Source organism: Corvus moneduloides, chromosome 5 (genome assembly GCF_009650955.1).
Source record: "Corvus moneduloides isolate bCorMon1 chromosome 5, bCorMon1.pri, whole genome shotgun sequence".
NCBI classification, from domain to species: domain Eukaryota; kingdom Metazoa; phylum Chordata; class Aves; order Passeriformes; family Corvidae; genus Corvus; species Corvus moneduloides.
The window spans coordinates 5,625,364-5,647,238 of NC_045480.1; the positions used below are offsets into that span (position 1 = coordinate 5,625,364).

A 21,875-nucleotide genomic window follows, 5' to 3' on the forward strand; every position below is an offset into this window, starting at 1 on the left:
CTTCGCGCAACGCGGGGCGGAGCGGCGGTTTTCAGTCAGGCGGCGCGGCGGGCACCTCTAGCCCCCCCGCCGGCGGGGGTGGGCGGGTCGCTTTTCCCGGTGTCCCGGTGGGATCAGGAAGCGTTTCCCGGTCAGGTGGCGCGTGGGAGTCAGCCTGGGGAAGGGTATCCGGCGGGTGTTGCGGATCAGGCAGGGAGGTGGGCAGCTAAGCGCGGGGGCCTTGAGGGCGCTGTTGTCATGGCGACGCCGAGGCCTGAAGAGGCGCCGGGCCCGGCGAGGCCTCGGGGGGGTTGTGGTGTCTCTTTTGGTTCTTGATCCTTTGGGCCGAGGAGCGGCTTAGGGCCGTGGGGTGGGTGTGGTGCCATCGGTGGGGTGACCCCCGGGTGGTGCCCGCGGCACAAAGGGTTCTCTCCCAGCCCCGTTGTGGGGGTGGCGTTTCGCAGCTGCCGCAAACATCGCAGAAGTAACGCCGAGCAGCGGCTCTAAGCTGCGCCAGGGCTGAGTTAAGAAGCCCGGCGAGCCGAAAACGAAGTATTTAACCTGTCGTTGGGTTGTTAACTGGTCGGTAAACTTCCTGCTCGGTTTTGTTGGCCGACAGACTGAAGTGCATTGCACTGGCAGCGGCTTATGAAAATGTGCTCTAAGAGATGCCTCAGATCGAATTCCACTTGGTTAACACCAGCTCCAGGCGAATTCAGAGGAGACCGCCAAGTTGATGAGAGGATGAATTTTCTCACTTCTGTGAGAAAAGGTTGAGAAAATTCAGATTGCTCAGCCTGGAAGAGAGGAGGCTTTGGGGTGACCTGATTGTGTCATTTCAGTACCTAAAGGGAACTTACAGGAAAGATGGGGCAAGAGTATTGACAAGGGCATGTCGTGACAGGACAAGGGGGAATGGCTTCAAACTGAAAGAGAGTGGGTTTAGATTGGATATTAGGAAAAAATTCTTTGCTGTGAGGGTGGGGAGGCACTGGAACAGACTGCCCAGGGAAGTTGTGGATGCCCCATACCTGGGAGAATTCAAGGCCAGGCTGGATGGGGCTTTGAGTAACCTGGACTAGTGGAAGGTGTCCCTGTGTATGGCAGGGGGTTCAAACTAAATGGTCTTCAAGGTCTCTTCCACCTCAAACCATGCTGTGATTTTATGATGATGAACTTCGGTATTGGGAGGCAGTAGCGCAGGACACACAGGACTCTGTGTTTTTGTGTAGTACAGTACAAGTAAAGCTCCTAATAAATTTGGACAGAGTTGACTGGAAAACTAGCATTTGGTCTGAGCCTGGGGCAGTGTTGCTTCATCTGTGTCCACTTTGCTGGGCAGGATGGGAAAATCAAGAGTTCTGTATTCTCACAAGAACACAGGACTTGTGTGATGCTTACATTCAGAAATTGGTCAGATTTCGGCCCAAACTGCTGTTTTATGTGTTTTTGCTCTTTATTCATCACAAATTATGCTTAAGCACAAGCACTGTCTCTGGTTTCATAGATCATCAGGACAGGGGTTTCATTTGTGAAGTTCTCTAGTGCTGTGGGCTCCTTGGTCATCTCAGCACACTCAAGCAAGGCCTCCTTATTTATTTATTTTGGACATTAAACAGAGCTTATCTTCTCCAAGGGGACAACAAATAGTTCTTCACTAGTGCAAAAACAGAAAATGCAAACTGCCTAGGAAAAAAGTGTCTTTATTTGAAGCTTTAATTAATCTATTCTGCTCCTGTAGGTTGGTTTGTCCCGGTTGATGTCCGTTTCTGTGCCGTTAATCACTGTGTGTTTATAGGCAAATCAGATTCCCGCAGGGGGTGACCATCAGCTCCAGCTGTGGCTGCAGAAAGCCCTGATCACCTGCCGGGGTGTCACAGCTGACCCTGAACAGGGGGTTGGGCTTCAGAACCTCCTGGCGACCTGTCCAACCTAAATTCCTGTGTGAATCACCGGGACTGCCTCACCCAAATGGCAGGGGGTGGAACTGGATGGTCTTTGAGGTCCCTCCCAACCCAAACCATGCCAGAATTCCGTGGTTAAACAGCCAGGGCTTTAGCTGAGCTGTCAGTAGTGGTCACTATGTTACAGATTCTCACCTCTGTTAAATCTACTTCCCATTGGCCACTAGTACATAGCAGGAAACATCTTCTGATTTAAAATTCCTCTGCCTACAACACAATAATGTCTGGACTGCTGCCGTCTTGCTTTGAGACTCTTATAAAAGCTTCTTTGTTTTATTTAATATCAGATTACACGGAGGTACAGTTTCATATCACACCTGAAAACATGTTGAGATGCACCCATATTGATAAAGAAGCCCATCAAGAATTTCTGTGTTAGTGAATTCCCAGAAATTCACGGAATCATAGAATATCCTGAGTTGGAAGGGACCCACAAGGATCATCGAGGTCCAATTCTTGTCATCGAAGTAAATTGTATTTACAGAGTTGGCTCTTGGGAAAACTGTCTTTCAGGTTGTTTGAATACTAGTTTGCTGAACTCTTACCTTGAAAAACTCATAAAAAAGGTGTGACGTTATTTTAACATGGTAAAGGATTGAATTACGATTTTAAATCCTCTGTTTTACTGTTTTCAAAATGACAGTACTTATGTTCCCCACAGAAGTCTGGAAAGCGGATTATTGTCCGTATTCCCAGGCTGCACAGTCAGCAACTGCTCGTAGGAAAAGATGGGGGAGGAGAGGGAATCCTTGCCATTTATCAAGGGGCAGCAGATAAAAAGACTGCAGGTTTGGCTGTCTGACAGGGAAAGGTGGCTGTCCCAGTTCTCAGCATTTGGGCTCATTAGCTCCTAAATGAGAGTAAACTAGTTTTGCTGCCAAAATTATTTAAAAGCAGATCCTTGCTTTGGGCTTTTGTTTAAAGGTGGAATTTATATTCTCCATTCTCGTCACATTTGTAATATTTGCTCTGTGAGCATAGGACTGACTGACTGATGACTGTTTAATGCTGTTAATTAAGTAGTGTTAACCCTGGGGTCTTTAAAAATGCCAGCACGTGTCATCTTTGTGTTCAGCCCAAATTAATTTCAATTCACTGTTAAGATATTTAGATTTTCCAGATAATTAAAACTCCCTGAAAGATTGTTTGCAGGTGACATGTCAAAGACATTCTAGTTGCAACTGAAAACTAAAGGACAGTTACATCTAGAAAACAGAACATTTTCTGGAAAGGTCATCTTGGTGCATCAGATATGTGGAGATGGGGAGGGAAAAGAGGACCAGAGGGCCTGGGAGAGGTGCTGGATCCATTTAGGTTTGCTCTGCCAGACCTTTGGTCAGCTCATCACCTGCAGTTCCTGGTTGTACCCACCCCTCACCCGGGTGCTTCAGTGTTGGCAGCTGCTTTGTTTTGGGTTGTTTTTGGGGATTTTGAATAGTGGCTTGAAATACCATTTGTACTTTCCTGAAACGACTCCAGGGCTTCTTGAGTTCTGGCAGATGATTGGCTTTGTCTCTGCAGGGGCCTCATTTAGTTCAGCCCATGAGCACTCGGAAATGATACACTGGTGACAGCCTCCTCAGCAGTTGGTGTTGCAAATAGTTCAGCTGTGAGTGTAGTAATTGTTGTGAGGTGCCTTCCTGCAGGGGGAAGCGAGGGCATCCCCGAAGAAATTACAGGGGAGAAACACAGGGATCTACTGGAGCAGGGTCTGAGGTGCTCATGTAAAACAAACCAAAACAAAAACCAAACCCAAACAAACAAAAAACCCCAACCCAACCATGTTTTCCAACTAAATATACAAAGTTCTTCTTCAAACTCCCACCCATCACTTCACACGGGTGGGAGTTACTTCACGCTCACTTGAAACAAAAGGTAGAGAAATCAGGCAAGTTCTTGTATGTGTGACAAAAGAAAGGGGCCTTCACAAAGCTTCTGAAAAAGAACCTGGGGCACTTCAGGGCTCAGAGCCTGCCTGAGCCCCCCTGACAGGTGATGGGAAATGCCTATTTTATTGACTGTCCCCTGGCTCCACCAGCTGCCGGGACAAAGCCCCTCCCTTGGTTTTTGCCAAGGGCAAAGGATTCATTTTATTGATGCTTTGCCACCTGCTCATTAGGGAGATGGGCCCTGGCTTTGGCAGGGGAAGTTCTCCAAGCTGCAGTGGCTGTGAAGGAAGAGAAGAGCACTTGACCCCCTCTGTGAGCCCCTCCACCCCTGGTACCTTCTGTCCCACCTGGACCTGCCACCCGAAGCTCACTGCAAACCCAGCAGAGCTGCCAAAATCCCTTTGTATTTAACCAAGCAACACCAGCAGATACAAGGTTTGCAGTCCACTTTTATGTTTTCCAGATAAAAATGTTGAAGAATAACGTTGTATATGACTCCCAGTGGAAGAGCACAACATTTACCAGCCCATAAGGGCTTTGAGAGCAGCTACATCTGCAATCCCTCCACTCTTCCCTTTTCAAGAACTAAAATGAGCCCATTCTTGAAGAACACAGTGTCATGATTTTCTTCTGAAAGAGGCTGTGGTGGCTGTGTCACAGAACGAGCTGAACCTGGATTGTTGATTTATTTTTCCTTTTTAAATCATATCAGCACACTGAGAAACCTGTAAATGTGTTTTAAAGGCTCTGAGGAGTACAGTGATTTAAATGCTTTTTTCCAGATCAATATTAGTGTGCCTTTTTGAAAATTGATAGTACAGAATTACAGCGTGTACACTCTGGGGAGTTCTCAGTGTTTTTAAAATTAAGCTGTGCTATTTTTGTGCTCATCTGTGTGAGCTGCCAATTTTCATGCAAATTATGGATTCTTAAAATAACCAAACATACAAAAGCAATGTTGAGTTTCCTTCAGAGGAGAGCCTTCATCTCAACGCAGCAGCTTGATTTTAGTACGGTTTTTGTAGCAGACTAAATTGTATCTTTGCAGGCCAACATCTCTGGTACAGCCCGGGATGGTTCTTCGTGGATCCACTTCAGCGGGGACCCACGCTGTGCTCCAAAATGCTTCCAATGTGAGCACAGATCCAACCTAAACCCTTATCCGAAGTCGGGGTGCAGCTCATGCTTGCCTTTGGCTGTCCCTTTGGCACAAGCTCTCAGCGCTCGAGTGCCAAGGCAAAGCTGCAGAGTCCGAGTTCCGACCCGTGCAGATGAATCTCGCTGTGGAATTTGCTTTCGCGCCAGCCAGGGGCTGGGAGCGGGGCTGGCGTGCAGGAATGAGGAGCGGACGGATCATCCCTACACACAGCAGCCCGAATCCAAATAAACTCTGAGCACTAAGCTGCCTTAAAACTGCCCGAACAGATCGGCCCTGCAAATATCGGCCCCCAGTTCTGGCTCTGTAAATATTTTTCTTCTCATGAAAAGTGCCGGCCGGGTCGGATCCTGCCCTCTCCCTCCCCGATATCGGAGGTATTTTATATGTTATTTTTCTCGCAGCAAACACAGCCGCAGGGTCCAAAGTTGCAACCGGGGGCAGGGACGCGACCGCCCCCCGAGCCCGGTGATGCGGGGTCGGGCCGCAGTGCTGAATCACGGCGGGGGAGAAGGAGAAGGGGAAGGGGAAAAGGGGAAGGGGGAAAAGGGGAAAAAGGGGCAGGGGGGCGGTGCCGGCTGCTCACGTCACTGTTATGTCTCCGCGGCTCCGCCGGGGCGGGGACAGCGACAGCGGCGGGCGGGAGGCGGGGGGGCCGCGGCCCCGCTCCCCTGACAGCCCCCGCTCCCCTCCCTCCCTCCCTCCCTCCCCAGCCCGGCCTCCGGCTCGGCGCTCCCGGGAAGATGTGGGTGAAGCTGTGCTGTTTGCTGCTCTACTTCCTGGCGCTCTTCGTGCTGGCCCGGGTGTTCGAGGCCGTGGCGTGGTACGAGAGCGGCTTCCTCGCCACGCAGCTGGTGGACCCGGTGGCGCTGAGCTTCAGGAAGCTGCGGACCATCCTGGAGTGCCGCGGGCTGGGGCACTCGGGGCTGCCCGAGAAGAAGGATGTGCGGGAGCTGGTGGAGAAGTCAGGTACGCGGAGCTCCCCGTGACCCGGGGGGACGAACGGAGGTCGGTGTCCGGCCACCCCGCGTGGGCTCTGGCCGCCCTTGGATGGAGACCCGGGCGCTGCTTCCCTTCGGAGGGCGGGTTTGGGGAGCGAGCTGGCTCCCCCCAGCAAGGGGGCCCATGGAGGGAGGCCGGGGACCTCGGGGGGTGACGGTCAAAGCCCGGCGGCGTTGTGAGCCCGAGCGGGCTGCGCCGAGGGAAAGGCCTGCGCTGGACGGGGCACCAGCAGCGGCCCTTCCCTCCCCTTCGCCGGGAGTTCCGCTGCGGGCGGTCGGGTCAGTGCGGGTGGCACAGATGGGAGCGAATGTCGTCTGCCGTGAAAAACGAGGAGGAGAGACACCAAATAGCTGCGGTAGGCTACTGTTTACAGCTGGGGCCAGCTTGGTCCCGTGTATTCCCACCCGTTTGCTGGGTTTATTACAGGTACGGCTATCAAGATGGGCCTCAAGGAAAGCGATGATTTCATAGCTGAGGAGCAGAAGGGATGGGTACCCAAGGTTGAGGTGGTTTTATACAAGGAGAGCAGAACTAGTTCCTGCATACAAAAAACAGCTTGGAAAAAGGCAGGGAGGCATTTCGGAAGTAAGGAGAACCAGGTGAAGGAGGTGGACTTCTTGGGGGTGATGAACAGCGAGGGATGGAGAGCAGTGGAGATGTAAGAATGGCAGAAGTGTCCTGAAAGTAAGGATGCTGCCTGGAGCAGTCGGAGGGAGCTGGCCCCAAGGACTGGGAGATGGGGCTGATGTAATAGCTGTAGTGCCAGCCAAGCAGGAAAATGTGCGTAGCTGGTTTTAAATCAATGATGGAAGGGCTGCTGATCCAGGAGAGAGAGAAATCCCAGCGATCAGGATAGGCAGTGAGGGTCTCTAATATCTGGACAGAGAGGGAGGAGGATTTAGAAGGATGTAGTGCCTGCCATATAACCTTAAGAATTCTAGTTTAAATAATTGATATTAATCCTGGGCATTTAAATCTAATTTGCTGTTACTGTTCATTGTTTGTTTATGTTTTTATGTTGTTTATTGGCTTTGCTGCTCCAACAGTAAAAAGCATTAGGCACTTTCACTTTTGTTTCCAATCACTTTCACTCCTTGGCTGTCAGGTACTTTCATGATGTCATGATGTTTGGGTTGCATATGCTGCAGGGAAGTGTTTAACTCCAAACAAACTGTATTAACCAACTTCTTCAAATGTCATGGAAACACTTGTCATACCAACAGGCTTTGCAGCATTTTTCCGTGGTTGTGTTTTGGTGGTTGTTTTTCCTCTAAATTTTATGAATATTTTTGCAAACCCCTCAAGGGTTTCAGCTGTTACACTTATTTTTGTATTTTTAAGGAAACTGGTTTTGGACAAGACTTCATTTCTTAAAGCTTAGTAGATTAGTTACTAGAATGCTGGTTGTCATTAACAGTGTTTGTAATGATTGTGAAACAGAACATGAGAAGGAAATGAGATTGCGAAGGAATCATAATCAGATGATTTTACTGTGAGCTCTTTACATCGCTGCAACTGGAGTTCATGGGAACTTTTCCCAACTGTGCAAACAGAAGCCAACAGCTAAACTGCCTGAGATTTTTACTTTACACTGGGTTTTGGTCCAAAATTAATGATTGACATTTTGGAAGTCTGTTTGAATTATCAGTGTTAAGAAGTTGCTTGCTGCAAAATTGCAAGCCTGTGAAATGAAAGCAAAGATGTACCGACTAAAATTGCTCTCAACCACTGAATGTTGTTATTTGCAGAGAATGAACCTTAGATGTTTTTATTCCTTTGTGTGCTCATGCGTGTGGTACATCTGTGTAATCAGAAACAGAGCGTTCGTGTCTTCTGTGGTCTTACTGAAGTCAATTTGTTCATAGTCATGTCACCAGAGATAGAATTATAGTAACTACTTTAGCTACCTTTGTGCTGAAAAGGTTCTCTGAGCAACCGTTCAAATATAGTTAGTTAAGCTGTTACTAGAATTCGTGAAGTAATCTTTCTCCAGTGCCATTTTAGTCGAATTTCTCCAATTGTCTCTTTTTCAGGAGACCTCATGGAAGGAGAGCTTTATTCAGCTCTCAAAGAGGAAGAGGCCTCTGAATCAGTTTCCAGTACAAACTTCAGTGGTGAAATGCATTTCTATGAGCTTGTAGAAGACACAAAAGATGGGATCTGGCTGGTACAGGTATATAAATTTTATTGTTTATTTTTGTATATTTATCACATCCAAAATGTGTTTCAAAGGAGGAGTTTATGAGGGCAGTTAACTAGTTGTAAAAATGTGTAACAAAGAGATGGTGACAAAGATAAACTTCATCTGGAAGATGAGGAATAAAAGAATAAAACAAGAAAGGCTGGAAGTGCCAGAGTTCCTATACAGACAGGAAGAAAAAAAAGCCTGTTATTCTTTAGATTGCTTTTTGAAAAGCAGGCACTTTAGAACCAGAAAACAAGTGAAGCAGCACACACTGAAGTACACAGAATATGTGAGTCCTTGGCCCTGGGATTGTAAGAGCCTGTGTAATGTGTGAAGTAGGTGCATTAGTACAGATGCTCCCAGCTGGTACAGGCTCCTGGTGCTGCTCTTCCTTTTGGCTGCATTACATGCTCAGACCCAACCAGTTTAAGTTTCTGCTTGTCTGAGAGGTTAGAGCACTTGTAAAATCTCTGTTGGCTCTTCACAAAGGCAGGAAGGATCTCAGTCTGCTAACTTCCCAGACTAGCAGACTGCTTCTACAACATATTCCAGTGGCTTAAAGTTAACTTTCTCCCAAACATTTTGGGCCCAGCAATTTTAGAGCGTGCTTCCCTACTGCTGCATGAGAACAAGAGATCATTTAGGAAAATAAAGACAGACTTTTTCCAATAGGATTCTGAAGCAATTAATCATCATTCCTGAGAACATAAGTAGCCTAGACCAAAATGTAGAAATTATTTTTCTGTGTCAACTTCTCTGTTGATAAGAGGGTGTTTTTAAGTCATAAGTTCCCTGCTAACAGCCACATCAGGCAAATCCCCCACCAGGCAATTAATTGTTCAGTTGACAGCTCCTACCTGATTTGTCTGGTTTCACTTCATGTTTTCTCTTTAACAGCAAGTCATTAAATCTTGATAATCTATTTATTAGACCTGCACTGTCACCAGATCAGATCTCACCCCAAAATAGACAAGAGGACAGATTATCTTCAAACTTGAAATGGCATTTGTGTTTTGGAAAGATGTATTTGGAGTTTATTGAATCTGAGTTTGTGGTTTAAGTCATACAGGAGGGCAGAGAGAGAGTGTTGAAAGGAAGTTTACATGTCCCCAAGCTAGCTGACAAATACAAGCATGAATATGCTGTGAAAAACCTTCCCTCCTCCTCGTGCAGTGCCAAAGGGTGAAATATGATAGTTCTCTGTTGTCTGTTGCTTGCAGAATTTTACTTGTAATATATTTTCCACTAGCATCCTAATAGCAGGTCAGATAGACTGTGTTTTGATATCTCTAGTGTGATGAATGTTGTCATCATTCTGGGAGTATTTGCACAGCTATTCAGTTGGTCACAATAGCTGTGGAAAAAAAAATAGTGGAATTTACTGAATGATTTACTTGCTGAACACTATTTGTCTGTTTCTCTACAATAAAAACCACAAGACATGTCTAATTTCTATTTTTCATTCTTGCTTTTCAAGTTTTCATCACTTTGGAGTTTTCGTTTGCTCCATTCCCCACCACAACTCCTGTCTGGATAACTCCCATGCTGGATTCTTTATGTCCTTTTCACAGGTTTTCCCACACTCTTTTCTTAGACCTCATCCCTGCAGAGCTAGTTTTTGCCATCACTTCCCGGTTCTAACTCTTGATTCTCTCCCTTGCCCATCCTCCTTTGCCATTAGGAATCCTGTGGAAACTTTCCAGCTAATTAACCAGCTCAATGCTCGTGCAGGGGAGCGAGGATGCCTCATGGTTGGGTTTGGTGACCTTGGGCAAGGTTGGAGATTCCCCTACTGTGTTGGTACTGGCTGGGAAGCAGAAAGGATCTCCAGATCCTTTTCAGTATCCTGAGCCTTGAATCCCTGTTCTGTGGGGTTGCTGGAAAGGAGCAGAGGGAGAGGAGCAGTTCTGGCTCAGCTGGCACAGTGGCTGTCGCTTGAGTTGGTTTGAACACTGTGATGATGTATGAGAGGACTGAGACTTTGAAGATGATTTTTATTTTCCAGTGCATATAAATGAAATTTCTGGTGTGGCACAGGCTGAGAATGTGACAGTCATCACTGTCTGCAGAGAATCAAAAGGAAAAAAGGAAAGGATTACTATTTTTTTATATGTTTGACAAAAATTGAGGTGTGAATTTATTATTTAGAATCAGCAAGATGAATTCCTTGAAGAAAGTCAAAGTCAATACATAAGGAATCAGTGTTTCGTGGCTTTGTTTCTATATTTTCTGGAAATCCACATGCAAAGCATCCCAGTTCAGTGGGAATTTGTTTACCAGTGTAGCTGTTCACAGGTCCCGTGTGGCGCTTCCGTAGAGGCACAGACAGCAGCATGTTCTTTCTCCTATTAGCTCATGATCTCATCACCTTTCCTTTTATGCCATTCTTGCTTGTCAGCTGCTGTTGTGCACTTCTTTGGCTGGCAAGGAGGGTGACTGATAGTTTCTGGAGCTGCTTCTCTTGTTGGTTAGAAGAGTAACATGCCTTACTTTTCCAGGCTCTGGTTGGTCTCTAGAAGCCTGTCACATCCAACAATATTGTAGTCATTATGGCTTTTGAAAAAGATCTACAGATAAAAATCCTCTTTGAATGAAGTTAAAATCTAAATGAATGTGTATTTTTTATTTTAAAAGTCTCTGCTGTAACATAGTGGCAGAGAGAAGTAAAGGGGACTTTCTTCCTGGCATTGAAGTATTAGGACGGACATTTTGATTGTGTCTGGTAGAGGTGCAAAGGCCATTATTATGGATATAAAATTCTGCAGTCTGTTCTGCATCTCAGTTTCTAGTTCAAGTGGTGTAGTCACAGGGCAAGGGATGTGCTTGCAGTGTTCTGGTGGTGATGGTTTGTTCTTTCTTTTGCTTGCATGTAGGATGAATAATTTTCATATTTATTTGCCTTTTGAGTTTTACCAGGTGATCAGCTGTTTTTGCTAGAAGGACACAAAGTAGAAACACTCAATCTTTCAAAACACATCATTCAGTATTTGTGTCTTTTCCAATAGCCCTTCAGGATCATTTACCATAGGATACCTGATTTTAAGTTTCTGTTTTCTTCTTGAGAGGCTTCATATCCAGTCAAGGGTGCATGATACCATCAGCTGGAATGTAATAGTCCTTGTATTGCCTGTGTGTCTGTGTTAATTCATTGCAGAAGCTCATTTATTCTCAACCTCTGACTTAACTGAGAGCTTAACTGACTGTCCAGATCAGTGCATAGATCACCTCATCTCCCTTGAGAAACTACACGTAATTTTGAGGTGGTTAATTTTTGCGTGCTATGATGGATGTAGTCTTTGTCTATTTTAACGTGATTTCTCACAATCTCTTTCTCAGTTAAGAAAGGCAAAAAATCTTCAGATATCTTCAGTCCATATGGGTGGATTCTGAATGAGTTGTGAATTCTTAGGAAAGAGAGTCTAAGTGGAAATTCAGTTCCATCAACACATTGTCAAATAATAAACAGAAAGTGAGATGTCTCAGAGTTAACAGAAGTGCAGACATTCATGTAGAAACCTACTGACATTATGTGGAATAAGTGAGCTTTTTTCCAAGTTTCTAATAAGTAAATTACCCATCCATTTATACTTAATTGTATGTTTACTTCTATTTTATCTATAGAAGCAGAGTTTGCAGCATAGTTGTTGATGAGAAAGGGTTCTGTGACTAGAGTGTTTGAAACTTTTTATCTTTGTGGATCCCTAAAAATCTTCCAGGGCATGCATGGTATCTGTACAGTAATACTGAGTTTCCTCTGCTCTTTTACCCTCTGCAAGCACTGTAGCAGAGTTCATGGGTGTCTCAAACTGGAAACCACTGAACCAAACAGACAATTCTCATGTTTATACAACCTTACCAGTTCATTAAATCAGTTAGAAATCAGTTTTGTCTTTGGCAAAACTACACAGTTTTTTTCCAATTCAAATGTCTGTATTCCCTTACGTGGAGAGTGACTTGCTGAGGCAGGGTGAGGACTGACTGCTCCTGAGAGAACTACCTGTATGTGTGTATGTGCAGCAGGGAATGATGTCTCTTACTTAATGGGTTTTGTTCTTCCTGGTGGTTTGAAGTCTGTCACGGTACCCTAGTGTCCAGAGTTGAGGAGCACTTGAAGTTGTCGTCTTCATGGCTGAGCTGTAAAACCAAGTTTTGACTGTGTGTCCAAAATTGTGTGCTGTTGGTATGAGCAGGTGTGCCTGACACTTGCCATCCCAGCTAGAATTGGTTAAAATAATGAGAGCTGGAGTACATGAGGTGTTTGTTCTGCATTTGCCCATCTCTGGCTCATTGTCATGCCTTGTGATATTCGAGCACTTTTAGTTGTGAGTGAGCCTCAAAACTTACTGAGAACAAATCTCGTTCCTGTGACCTGCTTTGAAATCTCTGCATGCCTGTCTGAAAGAAATTGAACAAAATCTGATTTAAATGCACAGAAAACAGGAGAATGCTCAAGTGAGGTCATTCTCATGCCATGCTCAAGTACTTCAGGGGTACCAGGAGAGGAGTCTGTCTTTGCATATTGCATTGCTACAGCAAACTCTAACATCAGCTGTTTCCTCAAGTCTCCTCAATTTCAGTCATACTTTTACTTGTATTTTAGGAAACTATGTTTCATAAAATAATCTTTTAAAATGCTTAATGATACCTGGAAATTAAGGAGTAGCTGGATTGATGATGGTTATAAAGTAGCTATTGCAATACTGATGCACCTGTCCAATACACGTTGGGTTTAGATTAGGCGAGAGAGGCAAAGTGCTTTGCTGACTTAGTCCTGTTTCTCCAAGTGTTTGTATCTTTCTGGCTCCAGGATATTTGCTTTTAAAGTCTATTCTTTAATATCATAACTATGACTAGTTTAACATATAGATCAAAAAAATTATATTTTTCTAATTTACTAATTTTTCTAATTACTTTCTTGATTGAACTCTTTGGGAATAATTCTGTGTAACTCAATGTCATGAGAACTCTTCCAATGCAAAAGCTCCCTATTCAACTGTCTTTTGAAATCATCAGGATCTCAGCATTTTCAGTATTACAGAGATGGTAATTCAGACCCTGCAGTCAGAGCCAATCCTCTGGCCTGGGTTAGGTGTGAGTTAGGGAGCAGATCCATTCTGTGATGTGCACTTGTTGAGTAGCAGGGTTACTGTGATCCTATTGGATTCCCTTAGCCTATTAAGATGATTAATGAATTAATTGAGTTACCCTCATTGTCTTACTTGTCACTCTGACATGTGATATGTCACAGATTGTGAACATAGCTAATAATAAGCAAAGCTGGAAGGATTTGGCTTCTCCAAACGTGGTATTTGTTTCCCAGCTGTGTTAGCTGATCTCCTAAAAGGTACCTTCTATGAGCTTGGGCTTTATTTCTGTAACATTAAATGGAGTGTATGATTGAAAAGGATCTTTTTGATGAGCTAGTTCAGCTTTCTGCTACACTGTAGAATTTGTGTTTAGAAAATATCTTGCTGTCTCTCTTACACTGTAAGTTGTTCAAATACTCCTGTTGACTGTTTTCTTCTTGGAAATGTGTGTCTGACTTCTGCTTGGCTGCATTCAGGGCTAATTTGTATTGGGCATAAATTGACATTGCCTTTTAGTTTCACTGAGTCCTGATGTCAGCCCCACTCCTCCCAGTAAGTGAGGTCAATCAACCAGTTTGTTTTGTAAGGTGTGATGTATCCTGGGCTTTGCTTGTTTTGCAGCCAGTTAATATTGATGGCTCATGTTTTCTTGTGGAGCAACTGATAGCCCCAAGCGTTTCTTCCCATCGCTGTTTCTAACTGATGAACTCCCCAAGTGTCCTGTTCATTACTGAATTCAATTTCATGTGTGACACTCTGCATTACAAGATTTGTGCAGCTCTTCCTACATGGTGTTATAATCCTCTTTCCCACATAGATGTGCTTCTCAGTTTTATGTCGTCTACAAATGGCTTTGGGAGACTTCAAGTTCCCACAGGAAGGGCATTAATGGGAATATATGCTGAACTGAGCTCTAAGGTAAATCTATTAAGATGTCTGTTAGCACCTTTCTGGCATTTTGATGTCTTTTTGCTGTAGCCGATTTCTTGCTCATTTTAAAACTTTTTTTTTTTTTACTTACTATAAAAGCCTATCTGCAACTCTCATGTAAATTTTCCATGTGGCATAATACATGATACAAACTACAAACAGGGTACTACATTCCCTTTTTCTCTTGAAGCTTTGTTCTTTTCCTTCAGGGAAAATATCTCTCAATCAGGAATGTATCTTTAGTAATTACATGCTGGAAAGGGGTAGAAAATGCCATTGTCTCTGCATCTCTAAAATTTCTTCTACACTTTTGCATCCTATTGAAATCAAACTGGTGGGATTTTTTTTTTTTTTCATTTGCTCTTTAAATATAGCTACAAACTTGTTATTGTCCTGTCAAAATGTGAATTGTTCTGACATTCTGACAGGGTTTTGTAAGAATTTTTCACAGGTTCACCTGTGATCCTGTGTGTGTGCTTGTGCTACGGTTCTGGAATGGAGATTTCCTGCTTCATCTGATTTAAGTGCATTAAGTTATTTGAGTTCTGCTTTCACCTTCAGGTTGATACAGTTTCTTCCCATTAATTTGCTAACTGGTCCATGGCCAGCTGCCTCCCCTTCACAAAAAACTGAGTCACAGCATTAATTTAACTTTAAAAAGAAAATTATCTTACATTTCTGTCCTGTCTTCATTGTTTGGTGATCCTGATGCTTCTCCCCCTGTTCTATTCTTATTCATATGACTGAAAAACCTTTTGGTACAACTTTTAATAGTCTTTGTGTGGTCTAACTTGAATAGCTCTTTTTTCCTTACTTTTTTTTTCCTTGCATATCTTCCTTTGATAGCTCTTCCTTTTGACCTTTTTTCAATCTTTGTAGATTGTCAAACTATTTCTAACCTCTCTTTGGAAGTGATTGCTAGGAAGAAGTAAAGGACTTGACAACCTTTTTTTCTTCCTTACTTGAAATATAAAATTCTGATAGCTTTAACACCATGGGCTTGAAGAACTTCCAGGCCTCTTCCACGTTCAAATTCCCAGTCTCCTCAGTCACAGGTTTTTAAGCTAAATTTCTTAACTTACCAAAATTCACACTTCTTAAATAAAATCTGTTACAAGTGTTTGCAGGTTATTTTTAATTTAAACTGAAGTACATTTTGATTGCTTAACCTGCAGTATTTTCTTGGACTCCCTCATGCACAGAGGTGGTGACTGCTTTCCAAAATACAAAGCCTTGCCTCGGCTTGGTGAACTCCCAGTGCTGTAAGTGGGTGTTGTCTGCAAGGAGCAGCTGCAATGGACGTGTTTATTTGGATTTTTTTCCATAATGACATAAAAAAGCATGAGCCCAAAATATTTTACAAAGCTTCAGTGTGCAAAACCATAGTAGGGTTCCTCTACGTAGTTACAAAATACAGACTGCTACTTAGGTCGTTGTTCTTCAATATAAATAACTTTCTCCAAGAGGAAAGACTTTTTCATAGGAAAGGAATTAAGCTGGTGTTAAAAATTCCACCAGTACAGGCAGATGACAGTAAAATATAATGGTGACTGTAATAATGGCAACAAATTTTTGTCTTGACATTTAAAGTGAATGTTGTGGTGCCAGGCAGAAGGAACAGTGAGCAGGATCTATCCTCCTGCACACAACATTAGCATTCTCTCATTACTGTTTTGGAACATGCACACAAGAGTTTTGGAAGAAGCCAATCTCTGAGTAGTTGTACCAAGGAGTAATTCAGTCACAAGTTTTACTTCTGTGCCTACTAATATAGTAGTTCCTTGCCATGTTGGATGCATTTATCATGCCATAGTAGCTCCGAGGATATTCTGGTTTTAAGGTGTCCTTAGGAATTTGGTCTCTCTTGATTGAAGTGTATAAAAGGAAGAAGTTTAAAATATCCAAGGCTTCAGTTACATTGGGTGATTAAAGAAGCCTCAGTAATACAGCAGATTTCCCAGCTGGTTGTCTCGGTGCATGATGGTTACATTTATCTAATGAAAAAGGGGTTTCTATGTGATGTGTATGTTTTGAGAATAACTTGAAGGATTCTTACCTAGGTGTTCACCTCTGGTGTTATTTAAACATTTTGGGCTTAGTGGAATGGGAATGTAATCTGTGACTTCAGTTTGTTTCCCTATGTAGAATGTTCTGCTTGGTGAATTCTTTTATTTTAAGATTCTGCGAGGCTGCTACTTAGCACAAAGCAGATAATATGTATGAGTCTCAAAGGCTGGACTCGCTTTCTAGGTTGAATCTCAGCATGTCCACAGAGAACTGTTAATCATGGTGACAGCCCAACTTCCAGGGGCAAGCTGACATTTGAGGTTATTAAGTCAGAAAACGATTGGAATAAGTTTACTGGCGAGTAAACAAATATCTAACAAATGGAAGTTTCAAGATTTAATTTAAAAATATATTTTAAGTGGCTGCCAGTCAGCCTGCAGAAGCATGTGAGGCATTTCTAAAATAGAAAATGTGACGGCTCATGGAATAGTGCATGATCAGTCATGTCATTCAAAATTACCTGTCAGCTGCAGGAAGGCAGGGTTTTCTTTTCCTTGTGGGCTTTTTCCCCCTCCCTATACAGTTATAAGTCAGAGGATGAATGCTGCTTCTTTGTCATCTGTGTCAGCAGAAGCTTACGGCAAGGTAACCTGAAGTATGACTTTAATATACTGTGTTAGAACAAATTAAACCTTGGGATAGATCACAGCAAATGATCATCCTGAAATGGCAGATGGGACACTGGAGTTGGTGGAACAGTCACATAAAGTTACAGAGTGAGTCACGGGCAAAGCCAGAAAGGAGTCAAGATTCTTAGGGATTATCTGGGAGTTTGATCAGTAGTTTCCACTGCTCAGGAATGGCTGTTGGCAGTTTAATCTGGTACCAGGTACATGCATTCCCACTCATTCTACTTGCTCTGAGACAACATTTCTTTGGTATGTTGTAACTTTTGAGGGAGAATTGAAATGAAATAATGGTCTTTTTTTTATTGCAAAGAAGAGGAACCTGCTGCATCCCTTTCCTTTCTCCCCTACTGTCGACTGGGTAATGATAGTTTTGTTATTTTACCACAAAGTGGTGAAGTTTTTGTTAACTACTACTGATTTTAGTATCTTTACATGTACTTAATATGATGATGCACTTCTGTCTCTCTGTAGAAACCACATTTCTGTCTTAGAGCTCACTTGCCAAAGACATTTACCATGATTCCCAGTTGTACGTTCCTACTCTATGTCCTAACAGAAGGGGAAAGAGTATCAAGCATGACTGTCTCTGTTTTCTTGAAACTTGATCTTCATTTCAGGAACCAAACTGACTAGTATTGTGATACTAAACTAATACTTCTTTTTGGCAATAGGTCATAGCAAATGACAGAAGCCCACTGGTGGGTAAAGTCCACTGGGAGAAAATGGTGAAGAAAGTCTCAAGATTCGGCATACGTACTGGCACTTTTAACTGTTCCAGTGACCCCAGGTATATCCTTAAAGGATTATCTAAATCCCAAGAATATCTTAAGACTCAGCTGTGTTCTTGCAGCAGGGCTTGCTGTGTTGTAAAAGTAGCTGTGACAGAAGGTGGCTTTATTCATGTTTTTATCTCTCCTAAAGTCTGCTCAGAATGCTCCATTACATTATTTATCAGCTCTGCAGCTTCCTAAAGCGTCGTGTGGGAAATGCATGAGTAGACTGTGGACAGCATAATACCGCAGTGGAGAGGAATGAACACAAGAGTTTGGCCTTCCAGTCCAGGCATTCAGGGACAGGAATTGTGCTTGCTTAGGACAAAGCCAAATATATCAGTTTTAGAGTTGTTGTATCACCATCTGGAAGGGGGAAGCACAGGTTAGCATGAACCTTGCATACAGTGCCTGCCTCCCAGAATTACTGACAAATCCTGTTCCCTGACAAATGTATGTTTATATATAAACTGGCACACACCCTTGGACAACACACAGTGTGCTGTGCAAGAGTCACTGTGTTTGCATATGATTTCAAACAAGGAAGAAGAGCAGACCCAAAGAAGCTATTAATAATTCTCTGTTACTGTAAAAAGAGGCTTTTTTTTTTAACATTTTGTTGGAGGCGTTTGCTTTACATGACAGGAGACTTTGTCTAGAATTCCAGTGGCATGTATGGATACACACATCTTATACAGCTTAAGTCCTAAATGTTTACAGAAATCTCAATGTTAATCATAAGAGGAAATTCTTAGGCTTTGTAGTGCTTATGCAAAATAATCTTGTATAATCAAAACTCTGGTATTTGAACATCTTAAAAATTTGGCAGTGTTTCTCTTTGCATAGCTCCTAAGTAGCCTTAATGTTCTGATCAAATACTATGTTTTAAATTAATTCTTTTTTTTTATGTTTTGTCAGAAAGAAATGTTTTGTCAGGTAAACCCGTGTAAATAGATTTCATCAGGTTGCAGCTGAAATTCAGAAGAATACTGCATGCTGCAGTAATCAGGATACCTTTATTAGTAGGGTAATACCTTATGGCTCCTTCTAAAAATGCTGCATTCAGATTCCTGGGAAGGGGAGTTGTAATTGTCTAAATACATGTTAACAGACCAAAACAAGAGAGGATGTAGGTAAGATGGCTGGTGAATGAGGCTGTTGGTCCCCAATGTGCAGGGTTGTCAGAGATAGTTTGTGTGCCTGTTGGCTCTGTCATATTTTGATTGTTGAAGCTTGCCAGATATTTCCTTAAAGGAGGACTAGATAATTTGGTGTAGTGATATTGGTAGGAAAGATGCATGAGAGAAGGGATCTTGTGAGTCAGCAGATTAATCTCAAGAGTTACTGGGCTCTGGACCATGGGTCAGGGTTCAGCCATGAAGAGCCTCTTCTTTTAGGTATGGATTTGGGGTTCATCCCATCTTCCTGCCAGACAGGATTATTTTTTAGCCCAAATCATCCAGCAGCATGTGTCTGCTTCCCACTCCGCTGGTTTTGTGGCCGGCTCTCTCACCTCACCCCTTAGCCTGTCTGCATCCTGCCAAAATGGTCCCAGTAGGAAGTGGCACTTGTCAGCTTCATTAAAGGAACTGCGAACAGAGCAGTGTCTGCTCAACTTCACCCCATGGCTGCTTAGCAAAACCAGGATGGAAGGAATCACTGGGAAAGCTGTGGGATATTGAGTTACACTGGAGTGGTTTTCTTCTTGGCTGGAAGGCCGAGGAAAAGTAGCTTCTAATACTAAAGCTTTAAAGTAAAGAGTCAGCTTGTGTATTATTCAAATCCAGTTACAAAGCATGAATGGCTCCATGGCTTTGTTTTCTTTAATGACCTGTGAAAATTAACACTATTTCTCTTCCTGTTTTATGAATACCTAATCTCTTTACAATATTCCTGTAAAATATAAACATATGGTAAGAACAAATATGCTTTGCCAGAGAATATTTGGTGCCCTTATTTCCTGCTGTTATATTGTAAGGGTTCCCAGGTGCTCAGCATGTCTCATTTTTGGGCTTAGAATAGAAATGTAAGGACTCAGTTCTGGGGCTATGAAACTCTGTAATCTAACCTGCCGTTTTCTTTGTAGATACTGCAAGAGGAGGGGTTGGCTGAAATCCACCCTCATTATGTCGGTTCCACAAACCAGTACTTCCAAGGGAAAAGTCATGCTTAAGGAATACAGCGGGCGCAAGATTGAAGTGGAGCACATTTTCAAATGGATCACGGCCCACGCTGCCTCTCGGATCAAAACCATCTACAACTCGGAACATCTGAAAGAAGAATGGAACAAAAGTGACCAGTACCGAGTGAAAATTTACCTATTTGCCAACCTTGACCAGCCTCCAGCGTTCTTCTCTGCACTAAGTGTAAAGTTTACTGGAAGAGTAGAGTTTATTTTTGTGAACGTGGAAAAGTGGGACAATAAAAGTTACATGGCAGAAATCGGTATCTACAAGACACCATCGTACATACTTAGGACTCCTGAGGGGATTTACAGGTATGGAAATAACACTGGTGAATTTATATCACTACGTGCCATGGATTCCTTTTTGCGCTCATTGCAACCAGAAGTTAATGATTTATTTGTTTTAAGTTTAGTTTTGGTTAATCTGATGGCTTGGATGGACCTGTTTATTACACAAGGTGCCACTATAAAGCGTTTTGTGGTTCTTATAAGCACTTTAGGGACGTACAATTCACTATTAATTATTTCCTGGCTACCAGTGTTAGGTTTTTTGCAACTACCCTACTTAGACAGCTTTTATGAGTACAGTTTAAAACTCTTCAGGTACTCTAACACAACTACTTTGGCTTCTTGGGTGAGGGCTGATTGGATGTTCTACTCTTCACATCCAGCCCTCTTCCTCAGCACATACCTTGGCCATGGTTTACTAATTGATTACTTTGAGAAGAAGCGAAGACGCAATAACAACACGGATGAAGTAAACGCTAATAATCTGGAGTGGCTGTCGAGCCTGTGGGACTGGTACACCAGCTACTTGTTTCATCCCATTGCTTCTTTTCAACATTTCCCTTTTGACTCAGATTGGGATGAAGACCCAGATTTGTTCTTGGAGCGGTTGGCCTTCCCTGATCTCTGGCTTCACCCTCTGATACCAACTGATTATATAAAAAACTTACCCATGTGGAGGTTTCAATGCCTCGGCGCCCATTCTGATGAGGAAATGCTGGAAACCTTTCCAGACAGCGAAAGTGACTCTGACAGTGAAAACAAAGAGGTCTTCAGTAGCGACAGAGAAGTCTCGGAGGACGATGAGCTGAGCACGTTTCACAGGTGCAGTGAAGGAGAGCGTCGGTGCGGCGTCGAGACCTGTTTGTGTGCCAGTCAGTATTGTCACCATGAGCCATCTGAACGCAAAGCCAGGTCCTACGGCTCGTACAGCTCCACAGGTGACATGGAGCCAGACTGGTCCGCCTGGCCCTCCGACATGTTGCACTGTACGGAATGTGTGGTGTGTCTAGAAAATTTTGCAAAGGGCTGCCTGCTGATGGGCTTGCCGTGCGGCCATGTGTTCCACCAGAATTGCATCGTGATGTGGCTGGCGGGTGGGCGACACTGCTGCCCCGTCTGCAGGTGGGCATCCTACAAAAAAAAGCAGCCATACATACACCCGCAGCCTTTGTCGAGTGAGCCCCCGTCTTAGCTGTGTGCCCATGTCCTTTGTAAGCTTTCAGGATATTACTGCTTGCCTTTTAAATGTTAGTCACTTAAAAGATTACGTGGTTTGAAGTTTTAGTTTAAATGTTAGTGCAGTGAACTAAAATATACATGATGCTAACGTTAATGACAGAATCATTTGGTTGCCTTGTATGTTGAACTGAATGCAAACTTACCGTACAATAACTTGTCCTCTTCAACATCTGGAAACTTGATGCTGTTTTTGTAAGCACAAAAATCAAGCCTACAAGAGAAGCGTATTCCAGCAAACGTTTACAAGTTAGGATGTGGGTGAAATTGAAATTCTAATCGGAGACAATTGCTTAATTTAAGTGTTTCTTATTTTAGAGTCTGTTCTGGACATCTTTGTTGAATAATGTATGTTGTAAGACAGTACCATTTAAAAAGAAATTGATGAAATAAATTATTTTAAAAGGAGATTTGTAATGTTAATTGTTTTGATAAATATTTTTTGTGTATGGTTACAGATGTCTTGCTGGCCTGATTTATCTGTGAAGACAATAAAAATATAACACAA

At 43.2% G+C, this 21,875-nt stretch overlaps 1 protein-coding gene across 4 annotated transcripts; it reads left to right on the top strand.

Annotated features, from left to right (window-relative positions):
• Positions 1 to 64: 64 nt before the first annotated feature.
• RNF103 (ring finger protein 103) lies at positions 65 to 21,875 on the top strand. 4 transcript variants are annotated; one of them, XM_032108332.1, is made up of 6 exons: positions 65 to 197; positions 4,881 to 4,965; positions 5,702 to 5,957; positions 8,024 to 8,163; positions 17,560 to 17,675; positions 19,745 to 21,875. In XM_032108332.1, the coding sequence occupies exons 2-6, from the start codon at positions 4,906 to 4,908 to the stop codon at positions 21,321 to 21,323; spliced, it is 2,151 nt and encodes a 716-aa protein (XP_031964223.1). In that variant the 5' UTR covers positions 65 to 197; positions 4,881 to 4,905; the 3' UTR covers positions 21,324 to 21,875. The 4 variants fall into 4 exon arrangements, with proteins under 4 accessions (XP_031964223.1, XP_031964225.1, XP_031964224.1 ...); XM_032108333.1 differs by lacking the exon at positions 65 to 197 and adding an exon at positions 1,023 to 4,267; XM_032108331.1 differs by lacking the exon at positions 65 to 197 and having other exon boundaries at positions 1,023 to 4,965.